The 22,370-nt window shown below is 47.5% G+C and overlaps 3 protein-coding genes across 12 annotated transcripts in view; 1 reads left to right on the top strand and 2 right to left on the bottom strand.

Annotated features, from left to right (window-relative positions):
* The window catches only part of LOC117898323 (transcription factor cwo), a 19,044-nt gene extending 12,370 nt beyond the window's left edge, over nt 1-6,674 (bottom strand). For 2 of the 3 annotated variants that reach the window (XM_034807643.1, XM_034807645.1), the window contains exon 1: nt 6,654-6,674. The gene's annotated coding sequence lies outside the window, so the exon portion shown is untranslated. Of the gene's footprint in view, nt 1-5,902; nt 5,987-6,653 lie in introns of those variants that run through there. The other variant, XM_034807646.1, reaches the window with a different exon arrangement.
* Nucleotides 4,455-6,050, bottom strand: LOC117898325 (mitochondrial import receptor subunit TOM20 homolog). The gene is made up of 4 exons (XM_034807649.1): nt 5,471-6,050; nt 5,319-5,437; nt 4,645-4,875; nt 4,455-4,585 (listed from the first exon to the last, which is right to left on the bottom strand). Exon 1 carries the CDS (start codon nt 6,017-6,019, stop codon nt 5,486-5,488), a length of 534 nt encoding a protein of 177 aa, XP_034663540.1. The 5' UTR covers nt 6,020-6,050; the 3' UTR covers nt 4,455-4,585; nt 4,645-4,875; nt 5,319-5,437; nt 5,471-5,485.
* On the top strand, nt 6,429-22,370 carry LOC117898320 (DNA-binding protein RFX2). 8 transcript variants are annotated; one of them, XM_034807635.1, is made up of 11 exons: nt 6,432-6,968; nt 11,379-11,906; nt 11,964-12,330; nt 18,938-19,016; nt 19,174-19,399; nt 19,487-19,654; nt 19,755-20,198; nt 20,256-20,558; nt 20,627-20,941; nt 21,013-21,381; nt 21,444-22,370. In XM_034807635.1, the coding sequence occupies exons 2-11, from the start codon at nt 11,598-11,600 to the stop codon at nt 21,576-21,578; spliced, it is 2,715 nt and encodes a 904-aa protein (XP_034663526.1). In that variant the 5' UTR covers nt 6,432-6,968; nt 11,379-11,597; the 3' UTR covers nt 21,579-22,370. The 8 variants fall into 8 exon arrangements, with proteins under 8 accessions (XP_034663521.1, XP_034663524.1, XP_034663523.1 ...); XM_034807633.1 differs by having other exon boundaries at nt 6,430-6,968; nt 11,973-12,330; nt 19,174-19,654; XM_034807632.1 differs by having other exon boundaries at nt 6,430-6,968; nt 19,174-19,654; nt 21,447-22,370.

Here is a 22,370-nt window from a genome sequence, read left to right as displayed (position 1 = left end):
AATGAGTCATAAAGTTAGTCTTACGCTTCGAGCTGCCAGCTAACCTTTGTATAACTATTTTCCCTCTTCGTTTCTTACGTTTCTTCGTAAATACGTTCTCGCAAAGACCTTTTTACCTTGATATTTGTAAATGTCTTATCACCCACAGAGTAACAATGAAACGAAAATCCCAATTATTTATTGTTTTATTTGGATTCAGCACAGTTTTCAAATGAATCTCAAAGCACTGTGCGCTGCCACTGACTAGACTTCATTCACAGTCGCCTGTCGGCGCACTTACACAACCAAAGCTTGGTGCTGCTGTTGTTGTTGCTGCTGTTGGTATTGTTTTTTGGGACAGGCATAAATATGTTGCGTGTAAATTATATTAATAAGCATTTACTCTCTGTGACGGATTGTTATTAATAAGCCCAGCCATATGTTTTTCAAGTACAAATCTCTGATCGAAGTGGCGCACCCACAACCCACACACCCGGTCGGTCTGCCATTACAGTGACAGACACAGTGTGAATTGGGTGACCAAAAATAAGATCTATTTGCTCTTAGTTATAGAAGGTACACAGAATTGTGCCCAACCTTTAATTCGATGTTCCTTGGGCACTCAAAAAACTACATAAAAAGTGTTCAAAATATATAATAATAATAAAGCGAAAATCAACGACGCAAAAGCCCAAGGCAGCAGCCGAGGAGGGGCAATAGCAGCAGCAGCAGCAGCCGAGCAGCAGAGGCCAGCGAACACGGCAGCGGCATACAATAAAACACGTGAACGTGACAAATTCCAAAGCGAAATCCAACAGGGCGACTGAGAGCGCTTGGCAACAACAATCGGCACGAATGAATGTGAACAACACACCACACACACACACACAAACACTCGCTCACGCACACACATGCACTCGGGCATGTCGGCCGACATTTTGTTTTTATTACAGAGCGCAACAGTGCGTTGTTTTTGTTGCTGCTGCTATTCGGTTTTCGTTTTGTTATTCGTTTCATTTCGTTTTTATAATCGAAATAATAATCATACGCTGCGTTGTCCCGTCATCGTTGTCTCTCTCTCACTCTCTCTCTGTCTGTCAACCGTACTCACTCTCACTCCATCAACGGCCAAAGCTTAACGTTTTTAATCGAGACACGTTGAAAGTGGCAAATACACAAAAAAACACCACACACACGAAATTCGTGGCGCATGACGTAATTTCTCACGCGAGCCGAGCATGTCAGCCATTCCACACAAACACACACAGAAACTGTGCACACACACACAGACACACAATGTAAGACTCAAGTTTGTTGTTGGTCACGTGTCTTTGAAATGTTTTTGCCTCCAGAAAGCGCAATGTGTTTACATTAGAGCCGACTCAACTCGACTCGTCGCGACTCGACTCGACTCGACTCGTATTCGGATTTGATTATTTCATTTCCATTGTGTTGGATTTTCCAGCGTGTTGATTATATTTAAATGGCAGCTCCAGCTATTTTTAGAGCCGGCTCTGGCCCCAAAGGTCACGCAAACACATTCACACAAATACAATTGCAAAAGCCGCGATCCGTGGTGATAAATGACATAAACGTGTCCAATTAACCACTGGGCTTGCGTAACACCAGCTTTGGACCATCCACGGTCTCCTATACCCTGTCAGGGAGGGGGCTTGCTAAGAAGACTAAACAAAACGCTGGGTAGAAAGATTAAGTAGTTTGCGACCCTCAAGCCTGGCTGTTGTTATGAAAACTTGCCACTCTGGTCTGCAGCCAGTGGCAGTATCGAATGGGTTTAGCATTTGACAAGATAATTCGCATAATTCATGAGACATTTTTCTAATAAAATCAGCAAGGGACTAAAGCTGTCAAACTTAAACCGAAGTCGAGTATGCTGGAACTTCACTTTCACTTGGAAATATATTTGTCTTCGCATGTTTATGTTAAATATAATCTACAGATTAGATAGCTCTGACGATTTGCCAGGGTATCCCATGTTTCGAGGGACCCAAAGCGGCCTTTTGTGTCGTGCTTTTGTTTTGTTTTCGGTGTTTGCTGATCTCAGAGCTAATTATAAGTGGCACGTGCACTCGTATGGCATTTCGTTACGTATACGGCCCGAGGTCGCTGCGGAAATTACACACTAGCCCGCCCCGCACCGCCCCGACCACTGTGAGGCACGTGCAAAGACATAAAAACTGCTGGAAGTGGCTCAAGTTACTCATGGGGCCACATTGCCTCACACACCGAGCAACGAGCACCGAGCACGGCCATCTACTCCACACACCCACCCGTTGTTGTGGCTGTAACATATTTATTTACTGTACGGGGTCCCCGTTGCTCACGTGTTGCTAATCGGAGGGGCGTTACATGGCTGGGCTCTCGCAATTTCCACTAGCATGAAATGCAGGGGAAACAGCCAGAGACATTTGCAGTGTGACGAAAGGTTTGCTTTTCATCCAAACAGCAACGAAACAGCATAACAAAAGGCAAACACTTGTAGATTGCCTTCATGTTTGCCTCTCTCATGCACACAGAGAGAAGGAAAACTCATCGGATTAGTGTGTTTGCCTCTTCCCAACTTGGTTGCTGGTTAAAGTTTAATCACGAGCGGTGAAAACGGCTGGAAAGCCCCAACAAAAGTGCCTGGAGACACTATTTGGAATGGGTAGCATTACGATTTTCACCCGGAAGATGCACAGCGTTGCGAGAGTGCAAGAGAAATATCCCAAGCCAAATGTTTACCCAAATTCCAAAGCTTCTGCCACGGTGCCTGGGGCCACGCATCAAACGCTTATGATAACCACAAATAATCGTGAGTCAAATTTCATGCCTTTTTTGTGCCTTCACACACAGGTGCAATTCACACCTGGAATTAGGACTGGCATTGACGAAATCACCAGACCATGGAAGGGCCACAGCCAGGGAATTGGTGCAGCTAGCGTGGGCTCTAATCGTGTTATATCTTAATTGGAAGCTTTCAAGTGGGGCTGCAAAACATTCTGGGGCCTTATCGCCACATCAGAATCAACAACAAACAACATGAGATCGCGTGAAATGACAGAATATAATTCTTATCATCTTGCGAAATTTTAATTTCAAAGTCGAGGTGAAATCCAAAAGAAAATAAAATAATAATTGCTGATAAGAACACTACAAAAAAACAAAAGGTAAAAAATAATAAAAAGTAGAAATAAAAGCACACAAACAAATTCAAGTGGAACGGGTCTGAAGCTATAGTACACAGCATGTACATACATACATTTGTACATACATGGGTACATACATACGTATGTACATATGTATGAGCATGTGAGCAGAAATTGCGATTGTAGCTACTGCTCTTTGCTGATATTCCTATTTGTTTCTTGTTGCCATTGCTGTTATGTAGATTAGAAATCTCGAGAAATGTTTATAAAAAGCGCCAAGCGAGCGCCCCAACAGACAGGGACAGGGGCAACGACACGTGCGCCCGCAGCTGGACAAATAATTATATTATTTCATACACACACACGCGAGTGCACACACAGGTATGTGTTTATGTGCAAGTATCTACGCTGCATGTACTGTGCTTGCACTTAGTAGTAGCAAATAGATAGGCACTACATCAGGGCTCGCTGAATGTCAGGTGGGTGGAAGTGCGAAGCTCAGCTCAAGGACGTTGGATGAATTTCTGGAATTCGAAAACAGAAATCCCCGAGAGACACAAAACAAAAACAATTGTGGCACTTTGAATTGTTCTTAATGAGGCTTTAACAAGGTGCTAAATATCTCAAAGCAACAATAATTATTTGCACCTTTGGCATGTTTTATTTTGATGTATTTATTTGTTTCATTTCTAAGCAAAAAATAATATATTTTCAGGTGTCATTATGGGAAGATGAAATTACCATATCTTAGTCGGGTAAAAATGTATCTAGTTGGGCAAGTAATATTTAATTTGAATGTAAAAAAAGCTAGGGAAATCTTATCATATGTTGAATACTTTTACAATTCGTATTGCCATACATTTTGAGGGTACTTTCTTTTTTATGTATGTTCAATTAATTGAATTTAAGCTTGAACTATCATTAACTATTCATTTATTTGTATATTAAACTACCGTAAATATTTAATTTATTGCTTAATGGATTGTTTACTATTAATTTGTTATTTTTGTTCAACTTCATTAGCTACCAAATCGAATTCAAGTGCTACGACTGTGGCTACGAGTTCTACTTCTGGCCTGGGCTTCTGGGTTATGTAAATCTTACAAATTGTTACACGTTTTGCATTGAAATGTTGCCACTGCCGTTTGCTGTTGATAAATCAGGCAAAGTCGGCTCGAGATTCCAGCAACGAAGCAACGACAAGGTGACGCCAGTCCCGCCTATAACTCTCTGGACTTTGGTTCTATTTGGTTTTATTTTGATTTTGTATTGGGAAGAGCGGGCAGTCGAGTTAATTGTATGCACACACACACTCTTACTCATACATGTGTGTGCGAGTACATTACATATACGGAGATTTGTATGTATGGAATGGCATTTTTGCATTAATTGAATTTGCATGTGCTACGGATCGGGCATGTGGGATACACACGAGTGCCTGCTGGCAGCGTACTCTTCTGCAAAGGAAATGAATAAGTGTTAGCACGGATTCCTGGACTACAGATTCTCACTCAACTTGCAAGAAACTCTCGCCAGACAGTCTGCTGCACAGGGTTTTCCTCTGCCAATTTTCGAACAGACATTCCGATGATTTTTCCTCTGATTTTCTATATTTTAACGTCTTTCCATTCATGTTTCTCCACTTGTTTTCACTCGTTTTCCTTTGGTTTTCTTCTTGTTTTTCCTTGTAAGCTGTAAATCCGAGGTCTAAGCACGTAACGCATACGACATGGAGGCTTTTTTATGGCTGATAAGTCGAGAGAAACAAACGCTTTGTCAGTGAGTGGAAGAGACACAAACACGTTGCAACAGCTGCCCCAAGATGTACATAAAGACATGCAAATATGTGTATGAATCCAGTCCCCAGTGTGTCTGTGTGCCTGTGTGTTGCTTACATCCCAACTGCTGTATGTGGGCGGCAAGAGCCAACACCATGAAAGGCTGCCATTGACTCGCAGCAACGCTGCCATCGCACCTCACCGCGTAACAGAAACAACGACAAAACGTGCTTCTGCCGGTTGCCTCTTTCGTCTCCCCCAGTCACATTTTCAAAACATTGTGGAAACGCGTGCCCATGGTGGTGCTTGTGCTTGGGCCTGCCTGCTGCTGACAGCCCGCTTTGATGATGCATCGGATGGCAATTGAAATTGGGAATTGGAATTGGTAAGAACTACGATTATTACACCTTACCTTTCCCGACTCACAAGTCCTCCTCCCAGTCTAGAGCCAATCCAACAGGTTGAGAGAGAGCGAAAGTTTTTGCATTTTCCAGCGACACCAAGGAAAACCTTTCAAAATCCCAGGCTGCAATAGCTCCGTGTGTTTCCGCACAGTTTCTGCCACTCACTCAGCGGCAGTCAGTGCCACTGGGGCTCTAGGGCTAAGGGCTGGCTGGTGGTGGCACTGCTGCTGCTGAGCTGATCGGTGGACTCCGTCTCACTGGTGGATTCGCTGCTGCTTTCGCGCTGATTCATCTCGGACAGACGCATCATCAGCGGACGGAAGAGCGCTTCCGGCAGATTGGCCTCGAGCATCTCCAGGAGGGCGCCCGGGTTGGCGCACAGGTTTATGGCGGTGCACAGGTGCGTGAGGCCCTCGTCCACGCGACCCTCCTTGATGAGCAGCTCGCCCCGCTGCACCTCGTGCAGGAAGCGCGTCTGCATCTCCAGCTGGTCATCGTCCACGTCGCCGCCTGCTCCGGTCCGTTGTGCTTCGTTTCTGAACCTAATTCGCCGCTTGGCGGCCATCGCCTCCCGCTGGCGCCTCTGGAAGACTTTCTTCTTGTAGTCGGGCGCCGATGTGCGTCTCCGATCAAAGTAGAAACAGTAACCAAGGAAGAGGGCACCCGCCGTGCCCAGTGCCAACAATTTAACGGACCCCAAAGACAGCATAATCGAAAATAATTTACAAAACAAAGAAATTTGTGGTATAAATTAAACTAAAAATTTAATTTGGGTAGAAATAAAAGGAATCTAAGCTGTGCGGCTGCGTTAGGAATTATAATGAACAAATCTGATAAATTCAAGGCTGAGTCGATGGTTTAGTCTCCGAGGTTTATTTTAAGTGGAGTTTTTTCAAATCAACCGCCAAAGTGCTGTGTGTCAACGTATCCAGGAGAATGGCCTGTGCACCGTTTACCAGCACTGAATGCTGCGAATTTGGAATTTCCATGTTGCTGCAACATTTGTACATCCGTTCGTTGGCGTTTTTGTTTCTTCAGCTTACTGTCACACTGAAAATACAACACTTTTGGTGCTATTTTGTTGGTATTTTGGCGCCCAGTCACATACGGTCACATGCGCCATATGATTTTGTTTTGACTTCGTTTTTTTTTGTTTTTCCCAACAAAACTCGTGCAAAATGTTTAATTTAGTAATTAGGTAATAAGAACCCGTGCAATAACTAGTTTTAGAGTAGCCACCCCAGCGGTGACTGACCTGGCCAGCGATTGACCACCCCGGCGATTGGAGAGCGTGATTCGGCCTTTTGGGGGCCAGAAACATGTCAGCAGCCGTGGCCGAGCACTGTTTGTTGTTGTTGTTGGTGCTGGTGCTGCCTGTTGCCAGGCAACGAAAAACGCAAACACAACAAGTTACGGTTACGTCGCTGTTCGGGCCACTTCCTTCCGGTCTCATTTCTGCACCGTAATACAATTTTCCACATTCTCCAACTGCGCGGAACCCCAAAGGAACCAAGAAACCCCGAAGAAAAGAAAAATTCCTATAGGAATCCCAGGAGTCGCAAGTGAAGGATCGCCCCATTCGGAGGAACATTTGGATGTACCTGGAAACTGGAGCAGAGCTCCGGGATACTCTTTTGGATACTTACCACGACATAATGGTGAGTTCTAGAAGGAATCCGTGTGTCCCGTCCCGTCCCTCACCTGGCGCATTTCACCATGCCCCCTACGTAATTATAAAGAAAAACTTTCGAGTGCCGCAAAATAAAAGATCAAAAGCGAGCACAACTTTTCTCATTTCGTAGCTTTTTGAGCGCACGACGGGGGAATTCAACGAATTTCCATTGATGGAGAAAATGAGAAAATTAGCCAGCCATCCCACCCATCCAATCAGACAGCCAGCGGTTTTTCCGCATTTTCATTTACACGCTTTTTCCCAGCTCGCAGCTCACAGGTCGCAGACTCTCAGCCATTTAGAGACAATTAAGTCGAGTCCTGGTCGTGGTCGTGGTCGAGCAGCAGCAGCCAAGAACCCACCCTGCCAGGGGCGGTACGGTACGCACATGTGCCACCGCACACCCGCCCTCACCCTCGCCCTCGCATTCGTGTCCTTATCCATGTGGCGTGTGCGCCGCTGCCGCTGCCACTGCCGCAGCCACAGCCATGGCCATGGCCGGTTGCACATTACACCGCGTTTGGCCGCCAGGTGTAAGCCCGGCATCTCAGTGTGCATTTCCGCTTTGTTGCCTCGCACTGCCTCGTCCTGCTTGACTGACTCTGTCCCGCTCCCCCTTCCTCCAGCACCAAAAAAGGAAAACCAAGAGAGTAGGGGGGAAAGTGCGGTGCTTGCCGCACGCCAAGCGAACGCCCGCCTTATTACATTCCCATGTCAGCGTCGTCATCATATTCATTCGATGAGTGGACGGACGGGCGTCCATTCTCATAAATGTCGCTGTCAATTTGTTCATCAGATGTTATGGGAACATCATAAATGAAAGAATTTTGCTTGTGAAATTCATGTTAAATTTTCGGACCAAAAAATGTAGAATGAAGCTAATAGAATTCTTAAAAATCAATCCTATGTACATACATATTTCCACCATTAATTCGAGCTATAACCAGCTTAAAGTTCAGAGAGAAAAAATGGTTTCGAGGCAAGCTTTAGCTTTGGGAAGCTTAACTCTGGCAGTTACAATTATTATTTTACATTTTACTTAAATTACCAAGTTACAAACAATATTTATAACAAGAGGAACGGCAGGCTTTCAGTGCAGAATTGGATAATTATAATATTCAGTTTGCTGTCGAAAATGTTAATTTCCCATGTTTTAAAGTTCTTATACATATATAATAAGTACGCTCGATACATATAAATTGGTTTATTTTAAGGAAGTAATCAAGTAACTACTCGTATAATAGAGAGGCTTAATGGTTATTGTTTCACCAATCTATAGAGCTATAGAATACGTTTTACTCGTTTACAAAATCTAAAAGAACAAGCGTCAAGCGTCGTATTTAATTCCTTCCTTTGGTAGCTGCAGATCTTTTCCAAGTCAAAATTCATCGAATCGGCTAATATTTCCATTATACTCTGCACAAGTATCCCATAAGCAAACCGATGTACATATTTAGTTGATCAGAACAATGGAATCAGAGACCACTCGCTACGAGAAAAATTTACCAAGCGATCATTTATTAGTCTTATCGATCATTTCTTGAACAAATCATTTTATTTCACATTTTCGCCAATGTTTTGGTTAGAGATAGGCTTAAATATACTTAAATAACTTAGTTTTTCATGGTAATATTTTAATATTTCTGCTTGGAAACATAAACTTGGCTATTAACCATCATTTCGTGTCTGCTGGAACATGCCGATGCATCCAACTTCCAATTAGCTGCCAATTGAATCCTCTCGAAGGATAACTATCTTGAATGCGCAATAGCTTTAAGACGCACGGGAAGGGAATTTTTCAAATATCCATCAACTGCATGCCAGGCATATGGCACGGCCTTGCAGTCATTCAGCAGATGTGACATGTGCCACGTCCTGCCAAAGGATTCCATCCACCTGGAGCTGCTGAATATGAAACATGCAAAGAAAGCGTCACGGTCTGTGAGCTTCCGCCTCCCTGTTCCTATGCCAACGCAGCTGCCATCGGAGCTGCCTCCTCCGAGATCCGTGGCCCGGCTCGGGGGTAGGTGGACATTCCAAAAAAGGGGTCAATGCCATGTCCCGAAATGCAGCCAACTATGCATGCACCCACTTCAAGCTACACACGCAAACACAGTCACACTCCTGCCATTCGTCCTTTCATTTCAGTTTTCTAGCATTCGGATCTATTGCTCTCTTGTTCTCCTTGTGGAGCCGACCAGCCATGTGTGCCATGTGGATTGTGTTCGTAAACCGCCTCATTTCAGGGTCCATTATTCCATCACAAAATTTAAATGAATTTCCATCTCGCTCTGACGTTCTGACCGATTCCCTATTACCAAAACTATCAACCCCCTATGGCATTGTCATTGCCAATGCTCTGGCACTGGCTCTGGCACTGGCACTGGCTGCTGCTGCTGCTGCCTTTGCTGGCCCTGGCTCTTGGCCAGTTGAGGGAAAAACTTTTCCCCATGTTGTAGTTGCATTTACACGCTCAAACAAAGCGCAGCAATCGGGTTGAATACCGCAGCCGCTGGCAATCGCACTAGAAAAACAATAGAATATTTTCCACATAACACAACTCGTTAATGTGGCAGCGTTAAAGCCCAAGCCCGGAGCTCTCAAAGCGGAACTCTATTCGAAGGTATACAAAATGGAAATCCCCAAGAACGGAAAAAAATCTCAACAACAAAAAAAAGAGGAAGTTATTTGATCAATAATTTGCCATTGCGCGTCCTTAGTGATTTATTTTACAGGTGTATCTGTGTGTGCACAGTGCCTTTGTCTCTGCATGTGTGTGTGTACAGGTGTAAACAATGTGTGTGTGTGTGTGTGTCTGTGTGGGGGTGTCGTGACTGGAAAACTTCCCTCGAAAAGCTGCACTTTTCACGCGTCAAATTTATGAGCTTCGACTCGCACGCCGTTTGATTTGTGCACTGAAAGACCAGACCCCCCCCCCGGCCACTTTTGCATTTCCGTCCCGGGGCGGAACAACGCATTAGCCTGCCACCCCCGACTGCCGCTATAAAGAACTCCAGCGATTCCCGGACTTCGTTTATTGTTTATAAACAACAACTTTTTGAGCTCGACTCCAAACTACGTGACGTATGCCGGGCCGTTTGTCCTGTCCGTGCTCCCACCAACCAACCCTATTGCATCCCCACTGCTCCCAACTCCCGCCGAGCTTCCCGTCTAGCTCATGGGAATACCCTTTCGGGATGGACGCTTGACGTTGACGTTGCCAGCGGCATACCCTCCCAGACTTATTTACTTTGAGCCGGTTGCCCTGAGAACAAGTGCATGGGAGCAAGTGGCCCCAGCGCAAGAGTGCAGCAAGAAGTGTGAAAATGTAAGCCAATACCGTCGTCGAGCAATTAAAAGGCCATTTCTGTCATTGAGAAAAACATAATTAAATCAGAGAAAAGTGAACCAGAGCCAGAGCGACAATTGATTAACTTTTGCATCCATAAACTGAGGAAAATACGCAGTTAATGTGCATGAGAATAGTCGGCAAAAACAGCCATGAATTCTCGTAATTAACGATGATATTACATTCGTTTCATGGCAGAGTGAAATGTGTATTACACGCTTGAATCCATCATTGATTCAAGGCAATCTATGTGCTGCCTGTTCTGCCCCGAGCAATTGGCATTGTCGCTCGTTTAATTGGCCCAGAGGCGTCGTAGCCGTGTCTCCAAAAGGTGTTTGGGATTATGTAAGTGCCCCACTCGTGCACAGAGTCCTGTCGGGTGCAGGAGAGACACACTTAGTGAGAGATTTGTGAGAGAATTTTCCAACTTCCGTTCTTCTTGCTTCAGTTTTTTTTATGTCGTGATGCTTGGGTCTGTTTCCTTTGCCTTTTTGCACTTGACTACGCTCCTGTTTTTTGGTGAGATCCTTAAATTGCTGCCCCCAAATGTGTGCTACACAGCATCGGTGATAAAAGATGCCGCAAAAAAGTTGCAGGCAAATCAAAATGGCGGCCAAAAATGCCATTGTTCGAGGGATATACACGGCACACAGTGAACTCCTGCCAAGCGGGCAACCTTACCAACACAAAGGAGACTTTCCTGCAAAGGTGGTTCCACTGTACTTGCAAATATATGTGTGTGTGTAGTGTGTATTCATATACCATTCTTGATGCGGAGTTGCTGCTGCTGCTACGCAGAGAACAAAGCCGCCGAGGAAATCAAAGCAGGAAGAAAATACCTGCGAAAAGTTTAATTTCATAGCAACGCCCCAGCGGAAGCAGCACCCACCACCACCAGCACACAGCAAAGGGGCGGGGGGTAGGCAACAATAGATTCCTAAGGGTGCAGGAGGTAGGGGGCAGGGGGGTTGATACTTGCTTGAGGACCTGCTACTTGGGGGCAGCATTATTATCCACACAAATTGATGAATTTCACTTTCCTTGCAGCAGCAGCAACCACAAGAGGAAAGGAAACCTACAGAATCAAGTGAATAAAATAAACCCACGCACCGCCATTGCCTTACGTCCGAAAGAGACAGCCACACAGAGGAACGAAAGAGAGAGAGCGAGCTTAAAAGAAAAGGAATTTCACACTGAAAGTGCAACGAAAGGGAAGGAAGAAAGGAGGAACCTAAACAAAGTAGCAATAAATAGAACTGTAAGCAAATGACCACGCGCCTGGCACCCCAGCGTCAGTTCATCATTTCGACGCGCTCTGCCGTGGCCAGTGCCAGCGCCAGTGGCGTCGTTGTGGATGCCATCCAGGCGGAGACAGCGGAGGAGCTGCAGCAGCAACAGCAGCAGCTGCTGCAGGAGGATGTGCTGACCGTTGAGGTGGAGAACAGCAGCACCAACAACAACAACCACACCACAGCGAGCTCCGTGAACGCATCGCCCACGCATGCCGAGCAGTTCGAGTTCTGCACGGAGGATGGTGTTGTTGTCTCCGCCACCCTGGAGGATGTCATGACGCAGGTAAGTCCTTGCCCAGCTGCCCAATCTTGGCTGAAACTAACTCTGTTTTCCTGTCAGAACTGCCAGCTCCTGCAGAAGAAATTAAGCGAAGGCGACGACTCAGTCACGGGCAATGCCACAGCAGCCGAGCAGCTGGAGGTGATACGCGTCGTCCTGCCCATGGATGCCAGCGACTCGAGCAACGAGGCCCACACCCATATCCATGGGCATGTGGTCAACAGCAACAGCAGCGACATCGGCGGCACCATCACCACCACAGAGCCCAATGGCAGCACCATCACCCACTCCATACCCATACACAGCATGGCGGACCTCAGCGCCATCAAGAATGGCGTCGATCTGGCCCAGCAGGTGGCCAATGGCCAAGTGACCGTGGTGCAGGCCACCGAGGATGATGACGGCACGCCATTCATCACCGTTACGGGTGCGTACTAGCTTTAGTTTTGATTTAATTTCTAATTAATGTGAAAAATGTTCTCATAACCGATCGATTCTCATCGATGTTTTTGCTAGAATTCACATGTCAAAGATTTAAAGCTAGATCCCAGTCTGTCCCTCTTATAGATAGATCTCAGGGGACTTACATATGTGCAGAGTTCTGCCGATTTTGGTACATTTATAATTTATGCAGAAAGTAACAAAATTTTCATTTAAATTTACAAGACAGCGGGGAAAATAGAGAAAAAAGAGAGTGATGGCGGGAAGCTTTGGCCTAAAACCATTTTACTGCTAAGCTACTCTGTGAGAGAGAACGGGGGAAGTGTATTCTTTAACATTCCAATTATAATGTCATGATTCCACAATCGAGTAGATAAAATAATTGCTTATCATTCTGCGTTTCACGCAGATTTTGAGTAGCTGCTTTATACATACATAGACTCATCCTCGATTTTCCACGTAATTTCTACGGATTATTATTGCCAATTCAAACGTAATGCAAACGATTTCAATCGTTATAAGTCTGAAAAGTATCAACTGATGCTGCTCACCGACAAACAAAATGTCTGCAAAAACTGATGACGGAATGACGGAAAAAATTTTGCCACATATTGTTTTAATGAGCGCCAAAAAAGTGTCTGGCAGGCAAAAAACGTGCAAATTTGCTTTATGCCGATTTATTCGGGGTTACATGCCCGAACAGAAACCAAAACTGAAACAGAAACAGAAAGAGAATCCGGAACCGAAACCGAATGAAGGACGACCGGACTGGACTGGGTTTCAATGGCTGCACTTGCATCAAAGCGGAAACCAACAGGAAACAACAAACAGCAAAAGTCGCGGCTTTGGAAACAAACGTAATGACAGGATCAGCATGTCCTGTCCCTTGAGAGAGGGTGGGGCGAAAGGGAGTGAGCTGCGGGATGAGTGAGATGAAAATAAGGACCAGCTTAAAATCCGGGGCTTTTTAAACGCTTGCTTGATATCACAATTAAAGCGACTTAATTTGAAAACTGAAACGAGCAGAGATGAGGGCGGACAGGAACCGGGACAGGGAGAGGGACAGGGACTGAGACATAGACAGGGACCGTCACAGGATGAATGGGTGGTTGGATGGATGGATGGGTACGCCACCCCGTGGCGGATGATGGACCATGCTACCTGTGTCCGTGGCACGTGCAAAACAAAGTAACAAAAGCGAAGCGAGAGCGTAACAAGAGGAACACATTTTGTGGCAAAGTGCAGCTGGGCTGGGAATCACCGACAGACAGACTAAGCTGGGCGGAAGGCGACACACTGCGAGTGATATCTGGCCGCTGTTGCTGCTGCTGCTGCACACATAATTATTGTATTCCACTCGAGTGCCGCACAATGAATTAATCGAGGTTACACTTTTGGTGAGGAACTATCTCCGGCCGGGATCAGAGCCACAGCCCCGAAAAGGGTCGAATGTTTGCCCTGGTACTTGATTTTATTAGCGGACAAATTACCACCACCCTAACAGGACAAACATCCGAGTAATCACAACAAATTGAGAGGGCTTCAACGATGTACCTTAGACGGGGGGTGATGTGATTTGATGTGCACTCCACACGTGGATGAGTCGACGACTCACTAATAACCGCCCGCTGTCAGCTAATACTCTGCTCAGACCGACAGACCATCGTCGGGGCATGGAAACTTTTCCATTCAACTCAGACTACTACGTGAACTGTTGAGGGTTTCAGGGGGAAAGAGTATACCCGCTTCGTGTTGAGGAGTGGTTCCGGCAGGCAGTCCACCTTTTGATACAATATATTGTATTGTATTTTTCAATTGATACGGATTTACTAGGTCCTCATCGAATCGACGAGGCGGAAGACGATGCTGAGCTTAAAATGTAATAACGCCAGCAACTAAAAATAGGAAAAATACTACAAAACAGGAATCCATACCAGTTGGAAAAGCTGGGAGTGGGCAGAATGAATCATTGGCTGGGTGGCCAGTTGTGTGGGTGAAGCGGAGTGGGAGATTCCAACTTTAGTGAGGGAAAATCAGCATATGCCGGTCTTCTTTTAATTGTGCCAAACGACAACGGGAGGAAGTTGTGTGTGGAAAATCAAGATAAGCGGAAATTCATTTAATAAATGCGAGTCGCAGTTCATAAATTTCATGCCATTGAAGGCTATCTCGCAAAGGACATCACGGCAAAGGAAGCTCTACAAAGGCCACCTCTTCATAGCTAATGCCTGATGCCTTCCACCCAACCCCATCGAATGATGCTACTCATCCCTTCCGACTCCGACAGAAAGGTTAATTGTTTGTTGATGTTGTAGTAGATGTTGCAGGATAAGCTGCAGTCCCCTGTCAACTCTCCCTCTGCCACCGTGTCTATGTGCTCCTGCACTTGTCCATCCTCGTTATCCTGGCAATTTGTGTTCATCTTTTCTACTTGTTTTGTTGCTTTGGATGCTCCTGCCACTCCAATGCTGTCTCTGTCTGTACTGGGAAAATTGACAAGTGGCAAAGATGGCTCAAAAATTGATAAGTTGATAATGTAATAAACCGTTCGAAGGCACAATATTGAAAGGGAGGGGAAGGGAAGGCTCAGCGACATTCAAAGGATCGACCTTATCTTTTTGTTGTTGTTTATGTTATGGCATAGGAAAATGGTTGAATTGGACACGAGATTTTTATCTGATTTTTTTTTAAATTTCCAACAACAACAAGTAAAAAACCTGAGCAAAATTTAAGTCATGCACACGAAATGTATGTTGTTTAGGCACTTTCTTCTGCAAAAATTGAAGGAGCTGTGATGTAAAAGTTCCCAACAAAACTAGCAAGAATGACGGACTATTCATGCATTTTTTTGATAATACGAAAATATTTTGATCTTCCCATCTTCCGGATGCGATTGTGTAGGGATTGGTCGTTTCAGTTCGGATTCAATATATTTGCTTCTAGGGAATACGCTAATTTCCACAAATAATCTGCCAAAGAACATTCTGAAATTTCTAAGAATGATTTATGATTAAAATTTAGTTCATTTCTGTGACATTCTTAAAGAAAAACCTCCATTATACCCCCGAAAATGCTCGTAGCATATCTGTTGCCTCTGATGAAAGCCCAAGGCAACAGCTGCTGTTGAGGCCTCAGACTCTTCATTCGGAATCTGGTTGAGTGCTAATCTACTTCATATCAAAAGTCAATTATCAAAGCAAGCTTTCCACCTGATTCTTTCCATTTCCCTGCCACTCAACCCGAAAGTCATTGAAAACCAAAATGTTTTGGCTAGAATGTGGTCCACTTAAAAAACCCCACAACAGATTTCGGCTCGACTGGCAACGAGGTAGAAGGAGAATGTGAATAAGTCCAGTGCCCAGCCTGCAATGCTGCACCTGTCCCACAGTGCTGCTCCTTTGCGACTGGGCAGGGAGAGAGTGAGAGGTAGTGCCCGAGGGGCTGCTGTTAATATTTACTGTTGAGCGTGGGATGTGGCAAAAGCTTCCAACTTGGTGGGTGGCAGTGCTAGCCGCAAGCTGGGGGGGCTGGCCGACTGGAGGGCCAAAATTAATATCTGAAATATGTCATGTCATGTCCAACAGTCAAACTTGAACCGTGACACCGGGGAGGTGGGAGCGAAAGGACCAGGAACAGGATAAGTGGCCGAAAAATGTGCCCCTGACCACGGCAACCAAATATGGAAAAATTCCATGCACTTGCCCACGCACACACACGGAACAGCATCCATCATTCCTTGGTAGCCTCTCCACCAGAAAGCATACCCCATGCCACCCCCAAGCCTCGAGTGTCACCCCAAGAAAGGAAGATTGAGGGGCATGGGGGTGCTGATGATGCCGTGCAGGCAGCAAGCGATTTGGTTGGCCAGGAGACATCCACATCCGCAGCATCCTGCTCAGGGGTTGCTGAGAGCGAGTGAGAGAGAGACAGAGTGAGAGAGCGAGAGCGTGGTGGAGGTGTGAGAGCGAGAGAGTAGGCATCCTAGCAACCACCAAGAAGTCTGGTGGGGGGCGGGGGGCAGCTGCCTGGGATTGGCCGAGCTGCGTTGCCTTGACGCCGGACCGTGTTGCCATCCCTGTCCCGCTCGGAGCAGCGGCCAGACCACCACTTGTGCAGATCCCAGAAAGACGACTTTGAGCCCGGAATTAGCCGGCACCGCTTGAAAAATAATACCTGTTCGCGGGGGTTTGTCGCTGGGGTTGGATTACTTGCTACAGGCAGCTACAGCACCCCAGCAGCCGGATCATGGCAGCAGCCAGGCAACCCACCCATCCACAGGGAGCGAGTGAGCGCCCGGGCAACCACCCAACCACTGCCGCAGCATCCATCCGCCAACGTAGCCGTAGCCGTCGCCGTTGTTGTAATTTAATTCGTTGCTGCGCCGCCGTCGCTGTCGTCGCCATCGTCGTTGCCGTTGTCCTCATCATTATTTTCGAAGGCATATTGCTAGGATAACATTTGATTTTTGATTCAGTTGTAATTCTACCGTTCGTACGTACTGGCTGCTCCGTTTCCACGACGCCACCAGCCATCCAGCAACCAGCTTTCCATCCCAGTCCAGCCCAGCCCAGTCCCGTTCCCTGCTCCCGCTTCGGTTTCGGTTTGAACCCACCCACGAGACGCGTTGGCAACGCCAGTCGAAGATTTCACTTTCGCTCTCACTTTCGGCAACAGTTCCGGCCCGGCACTCTGTCTCTACGGGCATCACGGGCTCCGTTGGGCTGTTGGGCAGTTGCCCAAAGCAACCAGGTCGCGTCTCGGCTTACAGCATCTCCTTGTCCTTGCGGTCCTTGTGCTCGTTCTCATCTGCATACGTATCCCTTAATGCCACATCCGGTCATGTGCTGGCTGTTTGTGTCAAGTGTCCAAAGATCAAGCGTAACAATTAGACGCCACGCGGTCCAGCCGGGATCATAACTGAGTATCGGAATCGGAGTGAAACCATTTTGCCAGCTGCTTTAGCTTCTACAGCCAAACGAATGCATTCGCGGTACGGCTTTGACTATCAGACGCGTCACCACCACCAACAGCAGCAGCACCAGCAGCAGCAGCACCATCAACACCATCAGCCCCACCTGCACCATCATCACAAGCTCGAGTCGGCGTCGCCGCTGAACTACACGAGTCTCCTCGAGAAGTGCCGCTGCAAGCAGCCGCTGCCTGTCGCCCAGCCGCCGCCGACACTGCCACCCACCCAGCTCCAGCTGCAGCTGCATCACCATCATCACCACCACCATCACCAGACATTCGTGGCCACGACCAGTGCCAGTGCCGGCGCCAGCTACAGCAACTCCTTGGCCATTGAACCAGCTGCTGGCTCCCCAGCATCAGCCGCCTCAGCCTCATTCTCCACAGCCGCAGCTTCCTGTGCGGCCGTCTCTAATTCGATCTCGGTGGGTCTCGGCACGGGCACGGGCACAGGCACGGGCACAGGCACAGGCGCGGGTTCTGTGGCGAGTGTCTCTGCCACAACCGCAACCATGTACCACCACCACCACAGACGTCACAACAATTTGTCCTATTGCGGTGGTAAATATCAAGAGATACTCGTATACTCCTCCTGCTCCTCCTCCTGCTACACCCCCAATCGATGCATCCGTGTCTGCGGCAGGTTGCACAGGTGTCAAGTGCCCGCCTGGTTGTGGCCAGTCGAGACAAAGTCGAGAGTCAAATGTTGAGCATCTTGAGAGCATTATTCCAACAAGAACACAAAACACTTTCCACGTTGATTGAGTCAGAAGGATACTTTCATTATGCTGCCAGCCTCTGGTTCAAAGTTTCAAAGTTTAAGTAAAGTCTAGGGTATTTACGTGTGGAACTTTTTAACACAAGAAGGGAACATCCGTGTGTACAAGTATGCATTTGCAGCAACTAATTCTCTTCTCCGCTTGTTCGTACGCGAAATATTTAATTACTTCCGTTGTCTTACTTTAAATTAAAGCTATACTTTCAGCTTAAGTTACCAGTTTCCAGCCGGCATTGTATTAAGTTTCCGAACACATTCTAGTCTTTTTTGAGTTCCCAATCTAATTACCTAATTGATGCAAATATTCATAAATAATTACCTAGCCCACACTCTTGTAACTTACGGATGATGGCCTGAACAGCCCATAAATGGAAATCACTGTTCTTCTTTAAATATATATTTTAAGGTTTTAGAGCTTTTATTTGCTATCAAACAAACACATGTTAAAGGATTATCTTTGTGGGATTTGGTTCATAGAATTTTGTGTCGCGAGTCTCGATCTCCCACAACTTTTATAGGCACAACCAAAAGCTTTCGTTGTATTGTCTTCTGTTGCTGTTTGCCGAAGAATAAGTTCTGGCGCAATGGGAGAAGCTTTACAATAAAACTTCAAATGGAACCCATAGAAAAATCGAACTCAAATTACATTTTAGTTTCAATAAGTTTATAGATTATCCTGTGAACGGTTCCGGTATTTTCCCATTGCAACAATCTTGAATGTCTTTTGCTAAATGCCGCCGGCTATTCGAGCAATCGGCATGGAATCTCAGTTCTAATAATCAGCTTTGAGTATACTCCAAACAGACATTACCATGCTAATTCTCTATTTTCTCTGTTAACTTTTCAGTTTCCGGCCAGGAGCAGAACTACCAGGTGCAATATGTGGACTCGGAGCTGTACCACAGCAACTCCAGCCAGACGCAAATGTAAGAAATCGTTAGAAATCATTAGAGGCCCCAGAGACAAACCCCCCACAAAACGGGGGGCAAGATGGGAGCAGAAATCGAAGCACAGTTGACCCACACAGCACATGACAACGCTTGACCTTTCCGTTTTCGCCTCCGTTTCCATCCCGTTCCACAGGACATATCCGTTCTGCCCGGTGGGCGATTACCAGGGCAATGGTCAGACATACTACTCGACCACGTCGACGGGCCAGTATGCGGTGACGACGCCGTCGGCTGGGGGCAGTACGGCGGGCAATGCGGCCCACTCCACGACACTGCCCTACCTGGTGCCCGTGGAGGAGGGCCTGCTGCTGAATGGCTCCTCGCAGTCGCACGGCCGCGACTCGCCGCACAGCCTGACGGTGAGTAGGGAGCGGGGACGGGAGTGGGAGCCACCTGAGCCAACTGTGACTACATTGACTAACCCTTGGGCCACCCTTGGGCTGCAGCACGAGGTTGCCTACATCCAGGAGGCGCAGAGCACGCCCCAGACGCCCACCTCGACGACGACCACCAACTCGGCCAGCGGCGGCAGCCTCGGGACGGGCGGCGGAGGCGCCTCACCCGATTCGGATCAGAGTGCGCTCGGCAACAGCAACAAGATTGCCTCGGCAACGGTAGGTAGTCCCATCCCAGAGTATGGATGGGTTTCCCTGGTTACGCTCCGCCCTCGAGCAGCATCACTGCCATACTGACATCTCTCTCTGTCGCCGGCAGATCAAATGGTTGTCACGCAACTACGAGACGGCCGACGGTGTCAGCCTGCCCAGGTCCACCCTGTACAACCACTACATGCAGCATTGCAACGAGCAGAAGCTGGAGCCCGTGAATGCAGCCAGTTTCGGCAAGCTGATACGCTCCGTGTTCTCCGGCCTGCGCACACGTCGCCTGGGTACCCGCGGCAACTCCAAGTACCACTACTATGGCATCCGCATCAAGCCTGGCTCCCTGCTGAACCATCACTCCATGGAGGACAACAAGTCGATGCACGGCTACGGGCCAGCCTCCGGCAACGGGGCCCTGGTTAGCGTCAGCAGCAGCACCTCCGGCCAGATGGCGGGCTCCAATGGCAGCATGGGCATGGCAGGGTCCACCAGCCAGCGGAACGGCACGTCCAAGAAGCACAGCTTCAAGCCAGAGACCTACGAGGCATGCATCCAGGTGAGCAACGCAAACGAACAAATCGAAAGGAGACAACTAATCCCTTCCATTCTTTAGTACATTGGCGATGGGAGCAGTGCCCTGCCCTCGTTTCCGCCCATCGAGCTGAGTCACAGCTTCAGCACTGAGCTAACGCTGGAGGATGTGGACACGTTTAGGGCCCTGTACCGTGAGCACTGCGAGTCCTTCCTGGATGCCGTGCTGAATCTGGAATTTGGCACCGTGGAGTTTCTGCTGCGCGACTTCTGGCGTGCCAGCGACAACAACAATCTGGAGGAGTGCGAGGAGGAGAAGTACTTGAGCAAGACGAAGCTGTATCTGTTGTGCCACTGCGCAGAAGTGCAAAAATTCGTACGAGAGGTGGGTGCAATGGGCGAACGAACTCTTCTTTGAACCCTGTATTAATATTTAATGGAATATTTATGCAGGTGGACTATCAGTTTTACCAGAACACAGTGGATGTCATTATTCCCGATGTGCTGCGCTCCATACCGAATGCCCTGACCCAGGCCATTCGTAATTTTGCCAAGAATCTGGAGCTGTGGCTGTGCGAGAGCATGATGGGTGTGCCGGAGCAGTTGGCCCAGATCAAGACCAGCTCCGTCTCCGCCTTCTGCCAGACACTGCGTCGCTACACCTCGCTCAATCATCTGGCGCAGGCCGCACGTGCAGTGCTCCAGAACGGAGCACAAATCTCCCAAATGCTGAGCGATCTGAATCGCGTGGATTTCCACAATGTACAGGTGAGCATCGAGCAACCAAATAAATTAAAGTTATTGGAGACTGAACAGCGAACTCTCTCCTGTCCATGCAGGAACAAGCCGCCTGGGTGAGTCAGTGTGCTCCGTCTGTGGTGCAGAGATTGGAGAGCGACTTCAAGGCCGCACTGCAGCAACAGAGCTCGCTGGAGCAGTGGGCCAGCTGGCTGCAGCTCGTGGTCGAGTCAGCCATGGAGGAGTATACGGGCAAGCCAACATATGCGCGTGCCGCCCGCCAATTCCTGCTCAAGTGGAGCTTCTACAGCTCGATGATCATTCGGGACTTGACGCTGCGCTCGGCCTCAAGCTTTGGCAGCTTCCACCTGATAAGACTTCTGTTCGACGAGTACATGTTCTATCTGGTGGAGCACAAGATAGCCGAGGCGCAGCAGAAGACGGCCATTGCAGTTATTTGTGAGCGCATGGTAAGATTCCTTGGCATAACTCATATCACTCCCGATTCACTAATCGTACCAATGTTCCCCAGAAGAAAGAGATGGACTTTGAATTCGAGTGCCAGTTTGCGTACATAACCAGCGAAACGGAGCAGCAGCAGAATACTCCCAGCTCGGTCAGTGGCGGGGATGTTGGCAACGAGGCGAAGCGACTGAAGCAGGAATGAGTTGAGGAAATGGAAATGAAAGTGGAAGTGAAAGTGGAAGCAATGAAACTAGTATTCATAGTAAACGATTTTATGTAATCCGTTAAAGCGTAATTGTTATCCCGATCAGTGTGCACCAGTCCCCCCCGTCACCCATATATTCAGCTCTGCATTTAATAGTCGAACCCCGTGTGTTGTACGTATCCGTGTGTTAGTTTGTAGTCCTAAGTTCCCAGACTCTAAGCGTAGTCAGTCGTCGATCAGTTTTAGTAGTAACATTCTAGGCAGACTCAAGACTCATAGCTATGAGTGAGAGATGAGCATTGCCCCCGCATTGAAGTGAAGAGCCGTCCAGCAGGCAGGAGGCAGCCGGCGGCAGCAAGGCATAAGCCGCAAAAGCAACGCCTGGCCTTGCCTGCCCGCCCGCCCGATCAACTGATCTGATCTCTGATCTTTGATCTCTGATCGATCCGTGTATTCATAAGAAACATTTTAGTTTAAGTACATGTGCATTAATATCTGTAATTTATGTCTAACTCAAACGTCTATTGTCTACTGTCGTCTACTACTACTGTCAACGATAACGTTAACTCCTTGTGTTTGTTTAAGAGCGGAGAGAGCGGAGAGTGCATCAGTTTTGTCTGGTTTCAATGAACTAACTTGTATCTTGTATGTCACAGCGCACAGCGCACGGCGCACATTCGCACACATAGATACACAGAACACACACAAAGACACTCACAGGTACATAGATCACTTCACGCACACTGAAAGCGAAAGCGAGAGAGTTCGATTTTATAGATTTTAGCGAAA

The sequence above is a fragment of the Drosophila subobscura genome, chromosome O (assembly GCF_008121235.1).
Source record: "Drosophila subobscura isolate 14011-0131.10 chromosome O, UCBerk_Dsub_1.0, whole genome shotgun sequence".
NCBI classification, from domain to species: domain Eukaryota; kingdom Metazoa; phylum Arthropoda; class Insecta; order Diptera; family Drosophilidae; genus Drosophila; species Drosophila subobscura.
The sequence above is the reverse complement of the archived record's forward strand: the minus strand, read 5'-3'. Positions and strand labels throughout refer to the sequence as shown.